The sequence below is a fragment of the Nerophis lumbriciformis genome, linkage group LG11, assembly GCF_033978685.3.
Source record: "Nerophis lumbriciformis linkage group LG11, RoL_Nlum_v2.1, whole genome shotgun sequence".
Classification (NCBI taxonomy): domain Eukaryota; kingdom Metazoa; phylum Chordata; class Actinopteri; order Syngnathiformes; family Syngnathidae; genus Nerophis; species Nerophis lumbriciformis.
This window is the reverse complement of record NC_084558.2, coordinates 38,709,596-38,726,175: the sequence shown is the minus strand read 5'-3', so window position 1 is coordinate 38,726,175 and position 16,580 is coordinate 38,709,596. Positions and strand designations below refer to the sequence as shown.

Sequence of the window (16,580 nt, the reverse complement as noted above, 5' to 3'; positions counted from 1 at the left end):
CTTCGAAAAAACTCTTCCCCGGTCTGTCTTTGCTTCGGACCTGTTTGGTAGTAGCGCAATCCAAGATAATTTCTTGAAATGTGCTTTATAAATAAAGTTGATTTGATTTGATTTGACGCTGTCTATTTAACATCAGCATAGCCATTAGAGACCTAATATTTAATATTACAGCGGACATCACTTATAACAAGTTGTAGTAGGTCAACCAGAAAAGGAATTAATTTAACCGTACTAAAATTAATTAAGCGCCATGTGCCTGCCAGTGTACGGCAGGCACATGGCATATGATCAATAGTGGAATTAGAGAAAGTGCATGGTGTACTTGGACTTCACACGTAGGTGTGAAAATACAAAAAATCGAACTAGTAGTGCATGGAAACGTAGTGAATGCCATGTTTGCAGGATATCGTTCCCTTTAAGTCTGATTTATTTTTCACCGTAATAATAAAGTAAAATCATTAGTTTCAGTTTCTCAGTAATTTGTTTCTTTTGTAACAATTGAATTTACTATAATAGGTTTAAAATAGCGGTTGATATCAAGTCGCGGACTCAACGTCAAACTCAAACATGTACAGCAGGTAGTAAGCAATAATTGTTAGACTATTCGACTAACCGAAAAAATAATCACGGATTAGTCGACTATTAAAACAATCGATTGTTGCAACCCCCCAAAACATTGCATTAATCATTAGACTTAGACTTCCTTTATTGTCATTCAAATTTGAACTTTGCAGTACAGATAAGAACTACATTTTGTTACATTAGCTAGTTGTAGTGCGGGATAAAAGAGCAATAAGGTGCAGATATAAATAGATTTACTGTACAGATAAATATATTGCACTTTTGCATATGCATCCACGTTTACGGTTGTTATATTCCAACGAGTTGATCCGTTTTTGGGGGGAATTGAGGGGATTATTATGATGCGTTCTTATGGCCAGAGGGAAAAAGCTGTTAAAGAACCTGGAGGTTCTGCTGAAGAAAAGAATTGACAGTATTAAAAGACAACATGAATACATGCATATATACATATGTTAGATGTGTGTATTCAAACACAATTTACATAGGCCCTTTACGCCACTAGTGGACACTGAGGATGCTTGAATGTACTTAAGTGTCACTTGTACCGCTTGATAGAGGCATAAAACCGCAGGGTCATAATTCAAATTGTTGCTTGTCCAACCCAAGTAATTACAAGACCTTTGTCCTCTGACAAGCCACTTTTTTCTTATAGGCAACACGTCAAACCAAAATCCAGAATAATCACAACTCCAATCCCTTACCAAGAGGCTTTCGTTTGATTGGGAAATCAGGAAAAGCTGGGGCCAGTTGAGAGTTGAGTTCATCGCAGTACAAGGATGTGGAGGACTCTGTTGTCTTTCACTTCATCAGAGACAATTGAGTCATTCAGCCCCCATTGTGGGGTCGGCCGGGTGAGGAGGGGCGCCAGCTCGGGGGAAGAGAATGAGGGGTGTAGGGCAGAAAAGGAGAGGGAGAAGCAATCTGGGTGGTTCTGGCTAGGTAGGGGGTTGTAGCGGCGGCAGTGGTGGAGAGTGTTTGTGTGTTTGAGGTCGGAGTGGGGGTTCCGGGGGGGGTATGCAGGAAGAGAGACGGCGGAGACGGGAGAGTTATCCTGGAACTCCGGAGCAATTTGTCACATTGGAATGGCTCTTGAGTTACCCGGGGGGCCCCCCTCATAGCGGGAGAGTTTTCAGGTCGCAACGTGGGGGGGAGGACCGGGAGGGGCTTGGAGCAGCAGAGAGAGGGGGGGTCAGAGGTCGTGGCCTACTCAAGCCCAGGCGGTGCGTCCGTTAGCAGGGGAGGCAGGAGGAGGAAGGGTTGATGGAGAGAGGAAAGAGAGGCGGGGGTCAATGACAGGGGTGGTCGGAAAAGCCGGGGCTTGCCAGGGCTCCGTTTTCCTTGGCGTGCTTGTAAAACCTGCAGGAGGGATCAGTGAGCGAGGACATTTGCAATCGTAGAACTGAAGTGGAGCTACTTTGTTAAGACGTGCGCTACGTTACCTTCCCTCTGTCGCCACAGCCTGATGCACCAAAAAATTGAAAAAGAGGAAACCTTGGTTGAAAACCGAGACACCTAAATTAATTATTATGGCAGTTATTAGTAACATCGCATTTATGGCTAGGCATGTGTACTAATCTCACTAAAATCAAGGCTTTGCAATAGCACACGTTAATATTTATCCTTCAAAGAAGAAAACAATCAAGTATTATTAGAATACTTATTTACCACTGGCATTCCAACAATGTACAACAATAATGCACAGTATACCAGTACTGGTATAGTACCACGATACTAATGAATCATATTCGGTACTATACCGCCTCTAAAAAGTACCGGTCCCCCCGTCGTCATCGTCACGTCGTGTCATTGTTGGTTTTACTCAGCCAGCGAGCATGTTTGGCAGCGCACAATCACAGAGTACTTCCAAGCAGACACAGTGTGTAGACAGAAAAGGGAAAATGGACGCATTTTGGTGTAAAAACTGAATATAAAGGTGAAGTTATAACACTGAAAAGCCCACAGTAAGAGGTGCTTTAAGACAGTGTTTCTCAACCTTTTTTCAGTGATGTACCCCCTGTGAATTTTTTTTAATTCAAGTACCCCCTAATCAGAGCAAAACATTTTTGGTTGAAAAAAAGAGATAAAGAAGTAAAATACAGCACTATGTCATCAGATTCTGATTTATTAAATTGTATAACAGTGCAAAATATTGCTCATTTGTAGTGGTCTTTCTTGAACTATTTGGAAAAAAAGATAGGTTTTTATTTATATTTATAAAGGATTTTTGAATTGTTGCTATTTTTAGAATATTTATAAAGAATCTCACGTACCCCTTGGCATACCTTCAAGTACCCCCAGGGGTACGCGTACCCCCATTTGAGAACCACTGCTTTAAGACATGGGTAGCTAGCTAGCGGCTAAAGTCCAGCCGCAGTCTGCAGTGTTTTAGCTACTTGTAAATCACTAATCCTGGCCTCCATGGCGACAAATAAAGTAAGTTTCTTACAAGTAGGACGAGGAATAGCTAAACATGTTTCGCTACACACTGTAGCTCACCGGCGTCAAAATGTAAACAAACGCTATGGGTGGATCTACACCTGACATCCACTGTAATGATACAAAGTACAAGAGCGTATCTAGTCGATACTACTATGAAATTAGGAGTCTTTGTCTACTTACTTAGTACTAAGTACTATAGTGAGTTCAAGAACCGCCGAAGTTAGTAGGACAAAACGATTTTCACCAAATACTCATATTAAACATATTAAACAGTGGACTTTCTAGCAATTGGGAAGGTTTGTGTCATGTTTGTCCTCAAACAAAAAGCATACTAAAACAAAAAAAATATTTCCCCCCCATCTTTTTCTATTTTCAATCCTTTTTAAAAAATGTTCCAGGGGGCCATTAGGGCGGCACTAAAGAGCTGCGGGTTGCTGACCACCGGACTAATGTTATAAGGAGACATTTTTCGGGATCTCTGTGTAAAAGAGGCTACAGCGCATATCAAACATCCAAGTTTCACTTCCATGTGTTCTGTGGTAAATGCACTGATGAATAAATGCGGGGTTTAATTGTATAGCTCTGATGTGCTAATGTTATACCATTTCTGTGTGAAATGCACTATTGTTAGATCAACTCTGTCTGCCCATTTTGTTTAGACTTAGACAAACTTTAATGATCCACAAGGGAAATTCAATCAATCAATCAATGTTTATTTATATAGCCCTAAATCACAAGTGTCTCAAAGGGCTGCACAAGCCACAACGACATCCTCGGTACAGAGCCCACATAAGGGCAAGGAAAAACTCACCCCAGTGGGACGTCGATGTGAATGACTATGAGAAACCTTGGAGAGGACCGCATATGTGGGTAACCCTCCCCCCTCTAGGGGAGACCGAATGCAATGGATGTCGAGTGGGTCTGACATAATATTGTGAGAGTCCAGTCCATAGTGGATCCAACATAATAGTAAGAGTCCAGTTCATAGTGGGGCCAGCAGGACATCATCCCGAGCGGAGACGAGTCAGCAGCGCAGAGATGTTCCCAACCGATGCACAGGCGAGCGGTCCACCCCGGGTCCCGACTCTGGACAGCCAGCACTTCATCCATGGCCACCGGACCTGTGTCCCCCCTCGACAAGGGAGAGGGGGGAGCAGAGGAGAAAAGAAAAAAACGGCAGATCAACTGGTCCAAAAAAGGGGGGCTATTTAAAGGCTAGAGTATACAAATGAGTTTTAAGATGGGACTTAAATGCTTCTACTGAGGTAGCATCTCTAACTGTTATTAATTGTTCAACAAGATAAAGTTTTGTTTAGTTTTGGTGCTGTGTGACACAATGGTGGAAAAAGGTGGAAAAGTTAAAATTTTTCGAGCAAGGGATATAGCGGGATATTCTGTTACAGTACATGGCAATTCTGTAAGATCGATGTACAAGGATCTATGGCCGAGTTCTCTTCCTTCACTGAATTTGTTTTGATGCTGGTTTTTTTTACAACTTTTGTCTTCTCACTCGAGTTCTGTATAAAGGGGAAAGGTGGATAAATAAGGTGCAACGTTGTGGGACCTCTGTGCAAAAGAGACAGTGTGTATACCCTAACAAGTGGCTCCATTTACCATTATTGCACCATTTACCGTATTTTCCGGACTATAAGGCGCACTTAAAATCCTTTTTTCCCCTCAAAACTCGACAGTGCGCCTTACAACCCGGTGCGCCCAATGTAAGGAATAAGTTTGGTTGAGCTCACCCACCTCGAAGCTATTTTATTTGGTACATGGTGTAATGATAAGTGTGACCAGTAGATGGCAGTCAAACATAAAAGATAAGTGTAGTCTGCACTATGATGGGTCTCAAGTAAATAACACCAACATTTTAAATGTTCCATTGAAAATATAGAACAATACACACAGCGCTCAAAAATCTATCAAAATGTTTTAGTACGACTTTGGTAAGCTATGAAGCCGCACGGCTTGAAAGATTGTCGGCGCATTAAACATACGAGTATTATTATGGTGTGTGTATATATTATCTGGCGTTTTGTTTCGCAATATTATGCAAAAGCAACTTTTCTTACCTTCTGGTACCTGCTGATCTGTATTTGCGTAAATCCTGAAAAGTTGTCCGCACCGTCGCCGTAGTCGATAAGCTTCTTCTTTTTCTCTTCATTCATCCTCTGCTATTGCCATTTCTAATATAAAGTAGTGCAAAGTTCTTACTTATATCTGTCAGTAAACTCGCCATGAAAGTGCTAAAACATACCGGTGTAGTGAGTTTACATTATTCACCCAAGGAACTTTAGTTATTAGCGTTCCGGTCGGACGGTTTTTCAACGGAACACATTTCCGGTGTGGTTGTTTCCGAATGACGAGATGCTGCTCCGTTATTGATTTAAGTAAAGTCTGAATGTCTTTAAAACCGTTAGCTCCATCTTTTGACGCTTTTTCCACACCCGTCCTTGCACGCTACGCCGCTACAACAAAGATGACGGGGAGAAGACGCTGTCGAAGGTGAGCCACGTAAATAAGACCGCCCACCAAACAGCGCATCCGGAAGCGACTCTCAGAAAGCGGCTTGAAGATGATCTGTAAAACATAATCTATGCAAAATTTTGACCAAAGAACCACGATTACATGTTATGTAGACCACAAGGAAGTGTTTTACATTTAGAAAAAAATTCTAATAATTAGGGATGTCCGATAATGGCTTTTTGCCGATATTCCGATATTGTCCAACTCTTTAATTACCGATACCGATATCAACCGATACCGATACATACAGTCGTGGAATTAACACGTTATTATGCCTAATTTGGACAACCAGGTATGGTGAAGATAAGGTACTTTAAAAAAAATAAAATAAAATAAGATAAATAAATTAAAAACATTTTCTTCAATAAAAAAGAAAGTAAAACAACATAAAACCAGTTACATAGAAACTAGTAATTAATGAAAATGAGTAAAATTAATTGTTAAAGGTTAGTACTATTAGTGGACCAGCAGCACGCACAATCATGTGTGCTTACGGACTGTATCCCTTGCAGACTGTATTGATATATATTGATATATAATGTAGGAACCAGAATATTAATAACAGAAAGAAACAACCCTTTTGTGTGAATGAGTGTGGATGAGTATAAATGGGGGAGGAAGGTTTTTTGGGTTGGTGCACTAATTGTAAGTGTACCTTGTGTTTTTTATGTTGATTTAATTAAAAAAATAAAATAAAATAAAAAACCCGAAACCAATAATTTCCGATATTATCGGACATCTGTAATAATAATTTGACTCCTTTTAATGCACTCTATAATACGGTGATAAAAATAGACCATTCATCGACAGTGCGCCTTAAAATCCGGTGTGCCCTATGGTCTGGAAAATACGGTATACATTACAGCCACATGAAAACATTTAGCAAAAATGTCGGCATTTACGGGCATTGCTAAATGGGCTCTTTACCCCGCTGCCACTCTCGGAGGTGTCACCTTCATGCTCCTTTAGAATGTCTGACCCCTCATTGGGCTGCAGCTGTGTCTGAATATTTGCGAGCATGTGTGCACATGCAGCGACAGGACATACCCATGAATGCATTCGCAATTCCGCCGCATCGCCACTCGGCCTGCTAGCCACTCCGGCACCCATCTTGAGTTACCTCACAAATGACAGCAGCGTGGTCACACCACTCCCTCCCACACTGTGACAATTAATACCTGGTGTGTAGCGAGGGTCCACAAAACTGTTAAATCCCCAACTTTTACAGCCTTTTTCACCCCCAAACAAGTGTAAACAAAGCCAAGTTTTGCAGCATTAAAAGCTGTCTTGTGGTCATAAATGAATAGGGAGAAACACCAGGCACCAACAGTTTTGTTGTCGTCCCCTCCACCCCTCGCAGGGGTTGTAACTGTGGTCATGGAGTCAATAACTCCCTCCAGCGTCTACCACTGGCAGGCACCCCGTCGTGAACTCTTCGCTAATTACCACTGATTTAGACACAGTCTAAGGAAGGGTCGTGACACACTCTCTCTGACCAGCGCTGACTCAAACACACACACACACACACACACACACACACACACACACACACACACACACACACACACACACACACACACACACACACACACACACACACACACACACACACACGCACACACTCCGACGTGCATACAAACCAGCGGACACTGCTGCAGCACAGCAACACAAAGACTTTTAATCCAATGTACTTCCCTGCCAATGTGTGATGGACTTGCTTAGCAGTATTGGAATTTGTGAACATGAACAAAGAACCTCATTTTAACACAATTTTTGTGCGATACGGATCTTGACCTCCGGCTAACGATTCCATGTGGTTATCAGATGATGGGCATAAATGATCACTCGGACAAAAAACCCAGTGTGTAGAAACGGTTTTGTTCTGTCACACGCTAACAACCAATTTAGCAGGATACGACACAACATTGAAATTAATTTCCCCCTACAGGCAATCAAAATCTAACATAAAGGTGAAAAAATATATCAACAGTTTTAATCACTATTTCCTAGTAACTCAAAATGTTTAAAGTTAAAGTACCAATGATTGTCACACACACACACTAGGTGTGGTGAAATGTGTCCTCTGCATTTGACCCATCCCCTTGTTCACCTCCTGGGAGGTGAGGAGAGCAGTGAGCAGCAGCAGTGGTCGTGCTCGGGAATAATTTTTGGTGGTTTAATGATTTGGTGATTAATTCCTCAAATTGCTACAAAAAAGGATTGTTTTTACTAGGGCTGCAACTCACAACTAATTTGATAATCGATTAATCTGTCGATTATTACTTCGATTAATCGATTAATAATCAGATAAAAGAGACAAACTACATTTCTATCCTTTCCAGTATTTTATTGAGAAGAAAAAAAACAGCATACTGGCACCATACTTATTTTGATTATTGTTTCTCAGCTGTTTGTAAATGCTGCAGTTTATAAATAAAGGTTTATAAAAAAATTAAAAAAAGTAGCCTCTGCGCATGCACATAGCATAGATCCAACGAATTGATGACTAAATTAATCGCCAACTATTTTTATAATCGATTTTAATCGATTAGTTGTTGCAGCCCTAGTTTTTACATACTGCATGTGCTTGTTTATCTAAGCGCTCTCTTCCTTGGGGTGAACGGGTGAAAATATGTCAAAGCATTCACCCAACAATGTTTGGTCTGCTATTATTTTTCTGACAAATATGCCTAATACAGTCGAAAATGCCTAATACAGTCGTCTCTCGCCACATTTAAAGTTAAAGTACCAATGATGAGCCACATAAATAAGACCGCCCACAAAACGGCGCATCCTGAAGCGACTGTCAGAAAGCGACTTGTAGATGATTGTGGAGGTTGCCCCTCAGTGGGTTCTTCGGACCACCAAGCACCGACCTGAGAGCCGGGTTCAGGGTTACAATACAGTTGTATTGTGAAAATGTCTGCAGGATGCTTTTCAGCAATTGTCCTTTGTCTCTCTAGCAGACTCGCTCTCGCTCTCACTCCAGCTCCAACAACGTCTCTCCTCCCGGTTGCTGCTTATACAGAGCGACAGGTGATTAGATAGCAAAGCCCAGGTAGGCCATCTACGCACCTGTCGCTGACTTCGACAGGCATGTGATTTTTCCGTCTATAGTCGGAAATCCGTCTTTTTTATCTCTGTAAAAATATAAAAAAATATTTTCCGTTTTTATTCGTTTTTTCCGACCTACAATGTGTGTTAAAATCTTGATCCGTCTCTTTGCCACACTTGCCAACAACTACGGTTTTCCCGTAAGGAGTACAGTTTTTGATAATCCAGTGGTAAAAACTACGGTTTTCCATAAAAAATTAACTTAAAAATCGAAGCTACGTAGCGAAGCAATCATCACTGATTATTGGTTGGTTTACATATAAGAACATCTATGATTGGTTGGTGGTTTTGCTATGATGAGGCAAGATAGGGTGGGTCATCAAACCAGGAAGGGAAATCACAACGTATCTTAAATGACGACGAGAGTCGGAGAGAAGAAGAGCGAATATTCAAGCGGGCGATTTATATATATTTAAAAAACTAGTGGATGATGGCAGAGGGATTCTCTTCTTTAGATTTTTCTTTTAGCGGCGTCCAGGAAACCCACAATGCGTCTACTTGGCCACATTTGGAAAAATATATGCGTCTGGATAAAACAATGCCCAAAACATTCATTTTAGTTGTTTACCATGTAAGCCGAAATCAAAACTGCTCTTGACATGGAAGACGGGGAATACACATTTAAGAACACAGGTCCAGGCACCTGTGTTCTTAAAGCCCTGGACCTGTGGCCCCCAGACCCCCAGTTGTTTTTCAGTCTTTTTCATTAAGTTCAAATCACATGCCTGCTTCGAGGCCGGTCCTGGCACACCCCGTTTCGCTGCAGGCCCGCAGGCCACGCCCCCCTCCACAATGATATATAAAACATAATCTATACAACATTTTGACAAAAGAACCACTATTACATGTTATGTAGACCACAAGGAAGGGTTTTCAATTTAGAATTTTTTTTATAATAATATGACCCCTTTAATGTGCCTTATAATCCGGTACGCCTTATGTATGAAAAAAGATAAAAAATACACCATTCATCGGCAGCGGGCCTTATAATCCGGTGCGCCCTATGGTCCGGAAAATACGGTACACTATGTGTACATATTTTCCAAAGCATTATTTCAAGCAAAACGCATAGGGGGCGCAACAAATGTCATTCACAGTTGTGCGGAAGAAAAATTGAGGTTCAAAAATATCTAGGTGGACATTGATAAGCAAAGCTTAAACCACAGTTTGTCATTGATTGATTGATTGAGACTTTTATTAGTAGATTGCACATTACAGTACATATTCCGTACAATTGACCACTAAATGGTAACACCCGAATAAGTTTTTCAACTTGTTTAAGTCGGGGTTCACGTTAATCAATCCATGGTAATTCCTAAGGTCATCACCATGCAGGGGCTGGCTGACGGTCCTTGTCTTTGTGGTTGCGATTGTTTGGCTATCACAGGTGACGTACGTGGTGGAACAAGGATGTTTTTGTTGATTTCTCATAAAATGAAATCAAAGTTCTGCGGAAAAAAAAGAAAAACAAATGACATAAGCTCATGCGGCGTGTCATCACATTTGGAGGACTCCAGACCGTACGCACTTTTTCACATGACCCTTGCTTCCTTGCACTTATCAGTTGGAACGTGTGACACAGAGACACAGCAAGCAAGAGCAAAAGGCTTTGGTGGCGAAGGGGGGGATAGAGGCCAATGTCTGATAATATGGGCTAAGTCAATCATTCACGGGAGCCGTCAGGAGGTCTAGTCTGGTTGAGACGCCACGCTCAAACCTCTTTATGGGTTACAATAAAATGCCTCTAACAGTCACATTTATGACATGAGGTCGCCTCCAAAGCCACAATTGTTACCACTTGTTCTGAAATCAGCGCACATATCTAGTGGTGCAAAAGTACGCCATCATCACCGTTTTCTACGTCACTTTCGGTTCCTTTTGCGTACAGTCCGGCACTGCTTTTCAAATAGGGTTATTCTGATTTGAATGTTGGCATTTGAACTGTGATTGTAGGTTTATTCTAGCAAAGACAGAATGTAAAAAAATAAACATTAAAACAACTATACCCATGTATTGATTTGGTATGTTATGGTTGATTTGTTTCAGATATGCTCCTTTTCAGATATGCTGAATTGTGCAAATGTAACCATGTGATGTTCCTTAGGGGTAACTTGTTAAAGATGTTTAAAACTAATACATCATAACCATAATCAACTCATAACCATGCTCAACATGTTACACAAGGGACATCATGTGGTCATATTATAACACGGAGTAAGAAGCAGAGTTTATTTAATTCTACTGTACCCCTTCTCCATGTCCATTACTGATATTTCACTCACACCATGACTTTTACAAACTGTGTTCACTTCCTGTGGGAAAAGAAAGGAAGGTATCAATAAATATAACGTCACATAGTAGCTGAAAGACTGAGAATGACAATTTTAAAGTAGGGATTAAAAATAAGACAACAATGTAATACAAGTTAAACTGTACATATTTCAATAGAAAATAAACAAGTTATGATAAATACAAGTAAAGTAAAGAATGTATATATATATATATATATATATATATATATATATATATATATATATATATATATATATATATATATATATATTAGGGCTGCAACAACTAATCGATTATAAAAATAGTTGCCGATTAATTTAGTCATGATTCGTTGGATCTATGCTATACGCATGCGCAGAGGCTTTTTTAAATTATTTTATTTTTATTTTTATTTTATTTATTTATTTATTTTAATTTTTTTAATAAACCTTTATTTATAAACTGCAACATTTACAAACAGCTGAGAAACAATAATCAAAATAAGTATGGTGCCAGTATGCTGTTTTTCCCCCCAATAAAATACTGGATAGGATAGAAATGTAGTTTGTCCCTTTTATCCGATTATTAATCGATTAATCGAAGTAATAATCGACAGATTAATCGATTATCAAATTAATCGCTAGTTGCAGCCCTAATATATATATATATATATAGGAGTACAAATAACATTTTTTTTTTTGTATTTGCATTTAATGACAGATCTTTATTCTAATACCCAAAGAGGACATTTTGACTTATAATTAACTGACGTTACAAATTTACTTGATAATCATATTCTGTGTACAACCCTTTATCTATAAATAAGTTAAGTATTTATTTATTTACAATTACACTTTTAAAATGTCCTCCACTCCCCAAAAATGTCAAACAGATGAGCAATGTTTTGGACAGTAACAAATCTGATATATTCTGGTTAGCGGGTTCTGTAGTACGGAAAACATTTTTAAAACATAAATCTGCTTAGTTTTTGTGTAAAAACACATTTATTATTTTTTTAAATGCAACAAAAAAACTCTCAATTCAATAACTAAAGACAATAATAGTTTCGACAATGTTTGGCAAGGAAATTGAAATGCTGCATGAGTGTAACAATTTGAATAGTCTGAATTTAATTTTTTTTTAGTTAGCGCTTCCAGTCCAGCAGGACTATTTCTAATTATTTGCGTGTAGGAACATGTTACGCTTCTGTATCGTACCGAAAAATCAGATTATGAATGCATATACCGTTGCCCCCCTAGTCCCATCCCCCCTTCATCCACCATCCACCTTGTATTTTTTGCACGTCCTGCCACCCTCGTCGAGAAATGTTACCTTCCCCTTTTTTTGGTTCTTTTGCTTTCTGCATTGTTAACATGTTTTGTTTCCTTCTTTCCATTCTCTTTCCTTTCTGCCATTCAGTACCTACAGATGAAATGGCCCCTGCTAGATGTTCAACCAGGAAGTCTTCAGAGTAGACAAGCACTTAAAGATGCCAGGTCCCCATCACCGGCACACATCGTTGTAAGTAAAACTGCTTCCCCACCCCCCGAGCTCTTCACCAGAATATCATTTTGTTTGCTTGGGAACACCGAGGCATTGTGATGACTTGCATGTATTTGACTGGATGGCGGTCGGGTCTGGGAGCGCGGCAGGTGCAGAAGTCAAACAAGGTGACTAATCCCCAAGGAGAACGATTATTCCGAGCAAAGAACATTTTGATACTGGAATGAGGTAGCTGCTGCTCTGCTGTCCTCGCCGTGTGGGCGATCCACCGGCATTGATTACCATACCCGTCGAGTCAGAGGAGAACTCTGGTAGAGTTTTGTGGACTGGGGCATGTCGATATCTAGGAAGCCGGGAGAATGTTGGCGTTTTGTAGTTGGACCTTAGTTAGTTGGCCAAAGGCAGGAAGTATTCCAGAGGTCAGTGGAAAGGTCCAACATGAGGGTGTTTGTGTGTGCAGGAAAAATCAATGAGAGTGAGGTTTTGGTAGAATTAGCCAGGTGGCCGTAAGTTTACATTGAGTTTTGTAGAGATGTTTTTCCGTGAGTCATGGTTTCGATGCAACAAAGCAGTGTATGGTCATTGGCCCCTGTGAGTCACATTGGACATTTGATCAGTACACTTGGTTTTATAGTCTGTAATTCATCATGAGGGATTTTTTTTTTTGTTAAAGCAAAAAAGCTAGTGCACTACTTTTTTGTACCCTGCTTATCTGAGTTGTGGTCGTCTTAAAATAGCCAGACTCGACAAGGCTGTTTATTTGAAACCTTGTCAAGAGTTGTCTCTGAGACAAAGACATTAGCGATGACAGTGTTATTCGGAACAAAACAAGCCCGGCTCAGGTCGTCCTCATCTTCCTGCTGGATGCGGGCGTTATTTTTAAACCCAGGAGTTCACAGGGCCCTGTTTCTTGCGCTGTTATTTTAGGATTGCAATCTTAAAAAGAGTCCTTAAACCGGTCGTAGGCAGGTAAATGCTTCAGCCCTGCTTTTTTCTCCCTCCTGTAATGAGTCATACGACTGTAAATACCTACAGGCCTCACATCTGCCTTGGTAGCTCGATGCTTTATGATTCATTTTAAAAGGGAAAAAAAGAAAGTTTACTGGTTGTAGTTGCGACTTTGTACAATTGCTGAGGACGACGCCAAAGGAGCACCTGACATTGTTGTAATTGTTTATGTAGACAAGCACTGAGAAAAAATACAACATAAACAAAGATCAAAGAATTTACCTAGGTTTTATTACATAAAAACTAGGGATGGGCAAAGCAATAATCCCCATATCAACTTGAATCCAGTTAGGTTGGTCAAAAGTTAGGTTGTTGATGTCAAAAGATTCCCTTTTGCAGAGCTTTACTTCCTGTCACTCACACACATGCACACACACCATCGATTAGTTTGATTATAAAATAAGTTTCAATTTATATTCTGTTGCTTGGATTAATTGTTTGAGTGTTATTATTAAAATTTATCAAATTTAGTAGTGCCTAGAACTTTAATTTCATAGACAAATGAAAGTGCCGTGATCTCTGTGGCGGCCAAAAGCGGAGAGTTTTTTTATTTCAATTTTTTAACGCTCACATGTTGAAAGTGCAATTTCAATGTTGATGAAGTGTATTTATTAGAAAAGAAAAATGAACAAACAGAAAAATATGTATTTAAACTACCGTATTTTTCGGAGTATAAGTCGCACTGGAGTATAAGTCGCACCTGCCGAAAATCCATAATAAAGAAGGAAAACAGCATATATAAATCGCACTGGAGCCCGGCCAAACTATGAAAAAAACTGCGACTTATAGTCCGAAAAATACGGTATTTCCCTTAACATAAGCATTGAGGGGTGGGAGAGGGGTTAGTGCATCTGCCTCACAATACGAATGTCCTGAGTAGTCCTGAGTTCAATCCCGGGCTCGGGATCTTTCTGTGTGGAGTTTGCATGTTCTCCCCGTGACTGCGTGGGTTCCCTCCAGGTACTCCGGCTTCCTCCCACCTCCAAAGACATGCACCTGGGGATAGGTTGATTGGCAACACTAAATTGGCCCTAGTGTGTGAATGTGAGTGTAAATGTTGTCTGTCTATCTGTGTTGGCCCTGCGATGAGGTGGGAACTTGTCCAGGGTGTACCCCGCCTTCCGCCCGATTGTAGCTGAGATAGGCTCCAGCGACCCCCCGCGACCCCACAAGGGACAAGCGGTAGAAAATGGATGGATGGATGGATATGCATTGAGGCTATTATGTGTGTTTTATCCGATTATTCAATTAACCGAACACGCTAAAATAATTGATAGCTGCAGCTTTATAAGCCACTAATAAATATTTGTAGCACAGTATATTTAGCTATTTTACAGATTGTTTGACTATATATATATATATATATATATATATATATATATATATATATATATATTTTTATTTTTTTTTTTTTTTTTTTTTTATTTTTTTTTTTTGTATTTTTTTTTTAAACGGATCTTGAAAAAGAGTTGTCGTCTTATAACTCTGTTCAATATGGTCATTTATTTTGTAGAAGGCATTATTGATTAACCTTAGAGTAGAGTGCAGTGCTTTTCTGCAACCAGCAGAGGCGTTGTTGATTGTGTCCGTGCTCATATACTAAACAAAAAGTCCACAAAAAGCATGTTAATCTGCATTGGTATTGAATAAATAGGAGAAATTCTCAATTAGGACCAAAAATCAATGGTTAATTTTCCGTCAAATGCCCGTCCTCGTTAAGCTCGAATGAATCAGAATCAGGCCTGCCGGTTTTTAGCCACAATGAAGAAAGCAATCATGTTGAGCCAGTCCACTTCTAAAGGTGTCTGTTTGGTCAAGAAAAACTCTTGAACTTGATGATAAATAAGTTAGTGAGTTGTGTTGTTCTCCCCCTCGACCCCTCTTCAGCATACAGGCCACAGAGCTCCAGGGTGTTGCAGCATGTATGCACACACACACACACACACGCACACACGAACGCACTCACACACAACTTGGTGTTAGCACAAGTGATGAAATTGAACGTGAAACGCAGCTTGTATTGTTGGCGCCTCTTCTTTCCTCCGCGCTCCTTTACTGAGAAGGAGGTGCGAATAAACGTTTCCCTGGTTTGCATCATACTGCCTCTGTTGCATCCAGCAAAGCCAGATTCCTGCGGACAGCTGCGTGCATGCCGATGATAACCCCACACGGACTCCCGCTGGTGTCGCTCAATCAATCTTTTTTTTTTTTTGTAGTACGTGATCCCCTTATCAATAAGCTGGGCTGTAAACAGTAGTTTGTCGTTTGTTTGCGAATTATAAGAAATGGCCGAGCACCTTGACCTCTCTCAGCCTGCAGCGCTAGCAGGCTGCTCTGGCTGCGATAAGAGGCGGCCGATTGGCCGGCGAGATAAGAGCCAACTGAAGTGCTCGTAACAATCACCAGGATGACCGCGAGCCACGGAGCCAAAGATCCAGTTTGTGGGCTGTAACTAAAACCAATTAGCAAGTTTTCGACATGGCTGTCAGGTTAATAGGATGTCCTAGATTTCCATTTCTGAGCAAAAACAGCATTTCTTCGACTTTTGTCTTTTATTCTGAGTTTTGGTCGATCCAGTGAGTGCTTTCAATGCTATATGCTGCCAAAGAGACAGTATCCGCTGCAGTCAGTGATGATATCAAACAGGAAGTTCATAGGGCTTGGCTTGGTCAATTTAAAAGACATTCTGCAACCTTCAGCAACACTCATAAACTATGCGGTTATTGCAAAGTTCATTACAAAACAGAGAAAAATAATTGAGAAAAAAAAAAAATATATATATATATTTAAAACAAAAAAAAAGAATCAGGGATATTTCATTGTGTTGTATGATCTTTACGTCCTGAAAAATTAACCATTCAATTAGACATCAAGAGCCCAAAATAAATAAGATTGTATTCCTATTGTTAGTTAAAGTTAAAGTACCAATGATTGTCACACACACACACACACACGCACACACGGTGTGGTAAAATTTGTCCTCTGCATTTGACCTATCCCCTTGTTCACCCCCTGGGACGTGAGGGGAGCAGTGAGCAGCAGCAGTGGCCGTGCCCGGGAATCATTTTTGGTGATTTAACCCCCAATTCCAACCCTTGATGCTGAGTGCCAAGCAGGGAGGTAATGGGTCACATTTT

At 40.3% G+C, this 16,580-nt stretch overlaps 1 protein-coding gene across 24 annotated transcripts in view; it reads left to right on the top strand.

Annotated features, from left to right (window-relative positions):
- The window catches only part of tcf7l2 (transcription factor 7 like 2), a 218,660-nt gene that overhangs the window by 68,004 nt on the left and 134,076 nt on the right, over nt 1–16,580 (top strand). For 21 of the 24 annotated variants that reach the window (XM_072914123.1, XM_072914124.1, XM_072914122.1 and 18 more), the window contains exon 4: nt 12,352–12,453. The exons of the other annotated variants lie outside the window; for them this stretch is intronic. In XM_072914123.1, the coding sequence (XP_072770224.1) occupies nt 12,352–12,453 (102 nt within the window). The remainder of the gene's footprint in view (nt 1–12,351; nt 12,454–16,580) is intronic. 24 annotated transcript variants of the gene reach the window in all.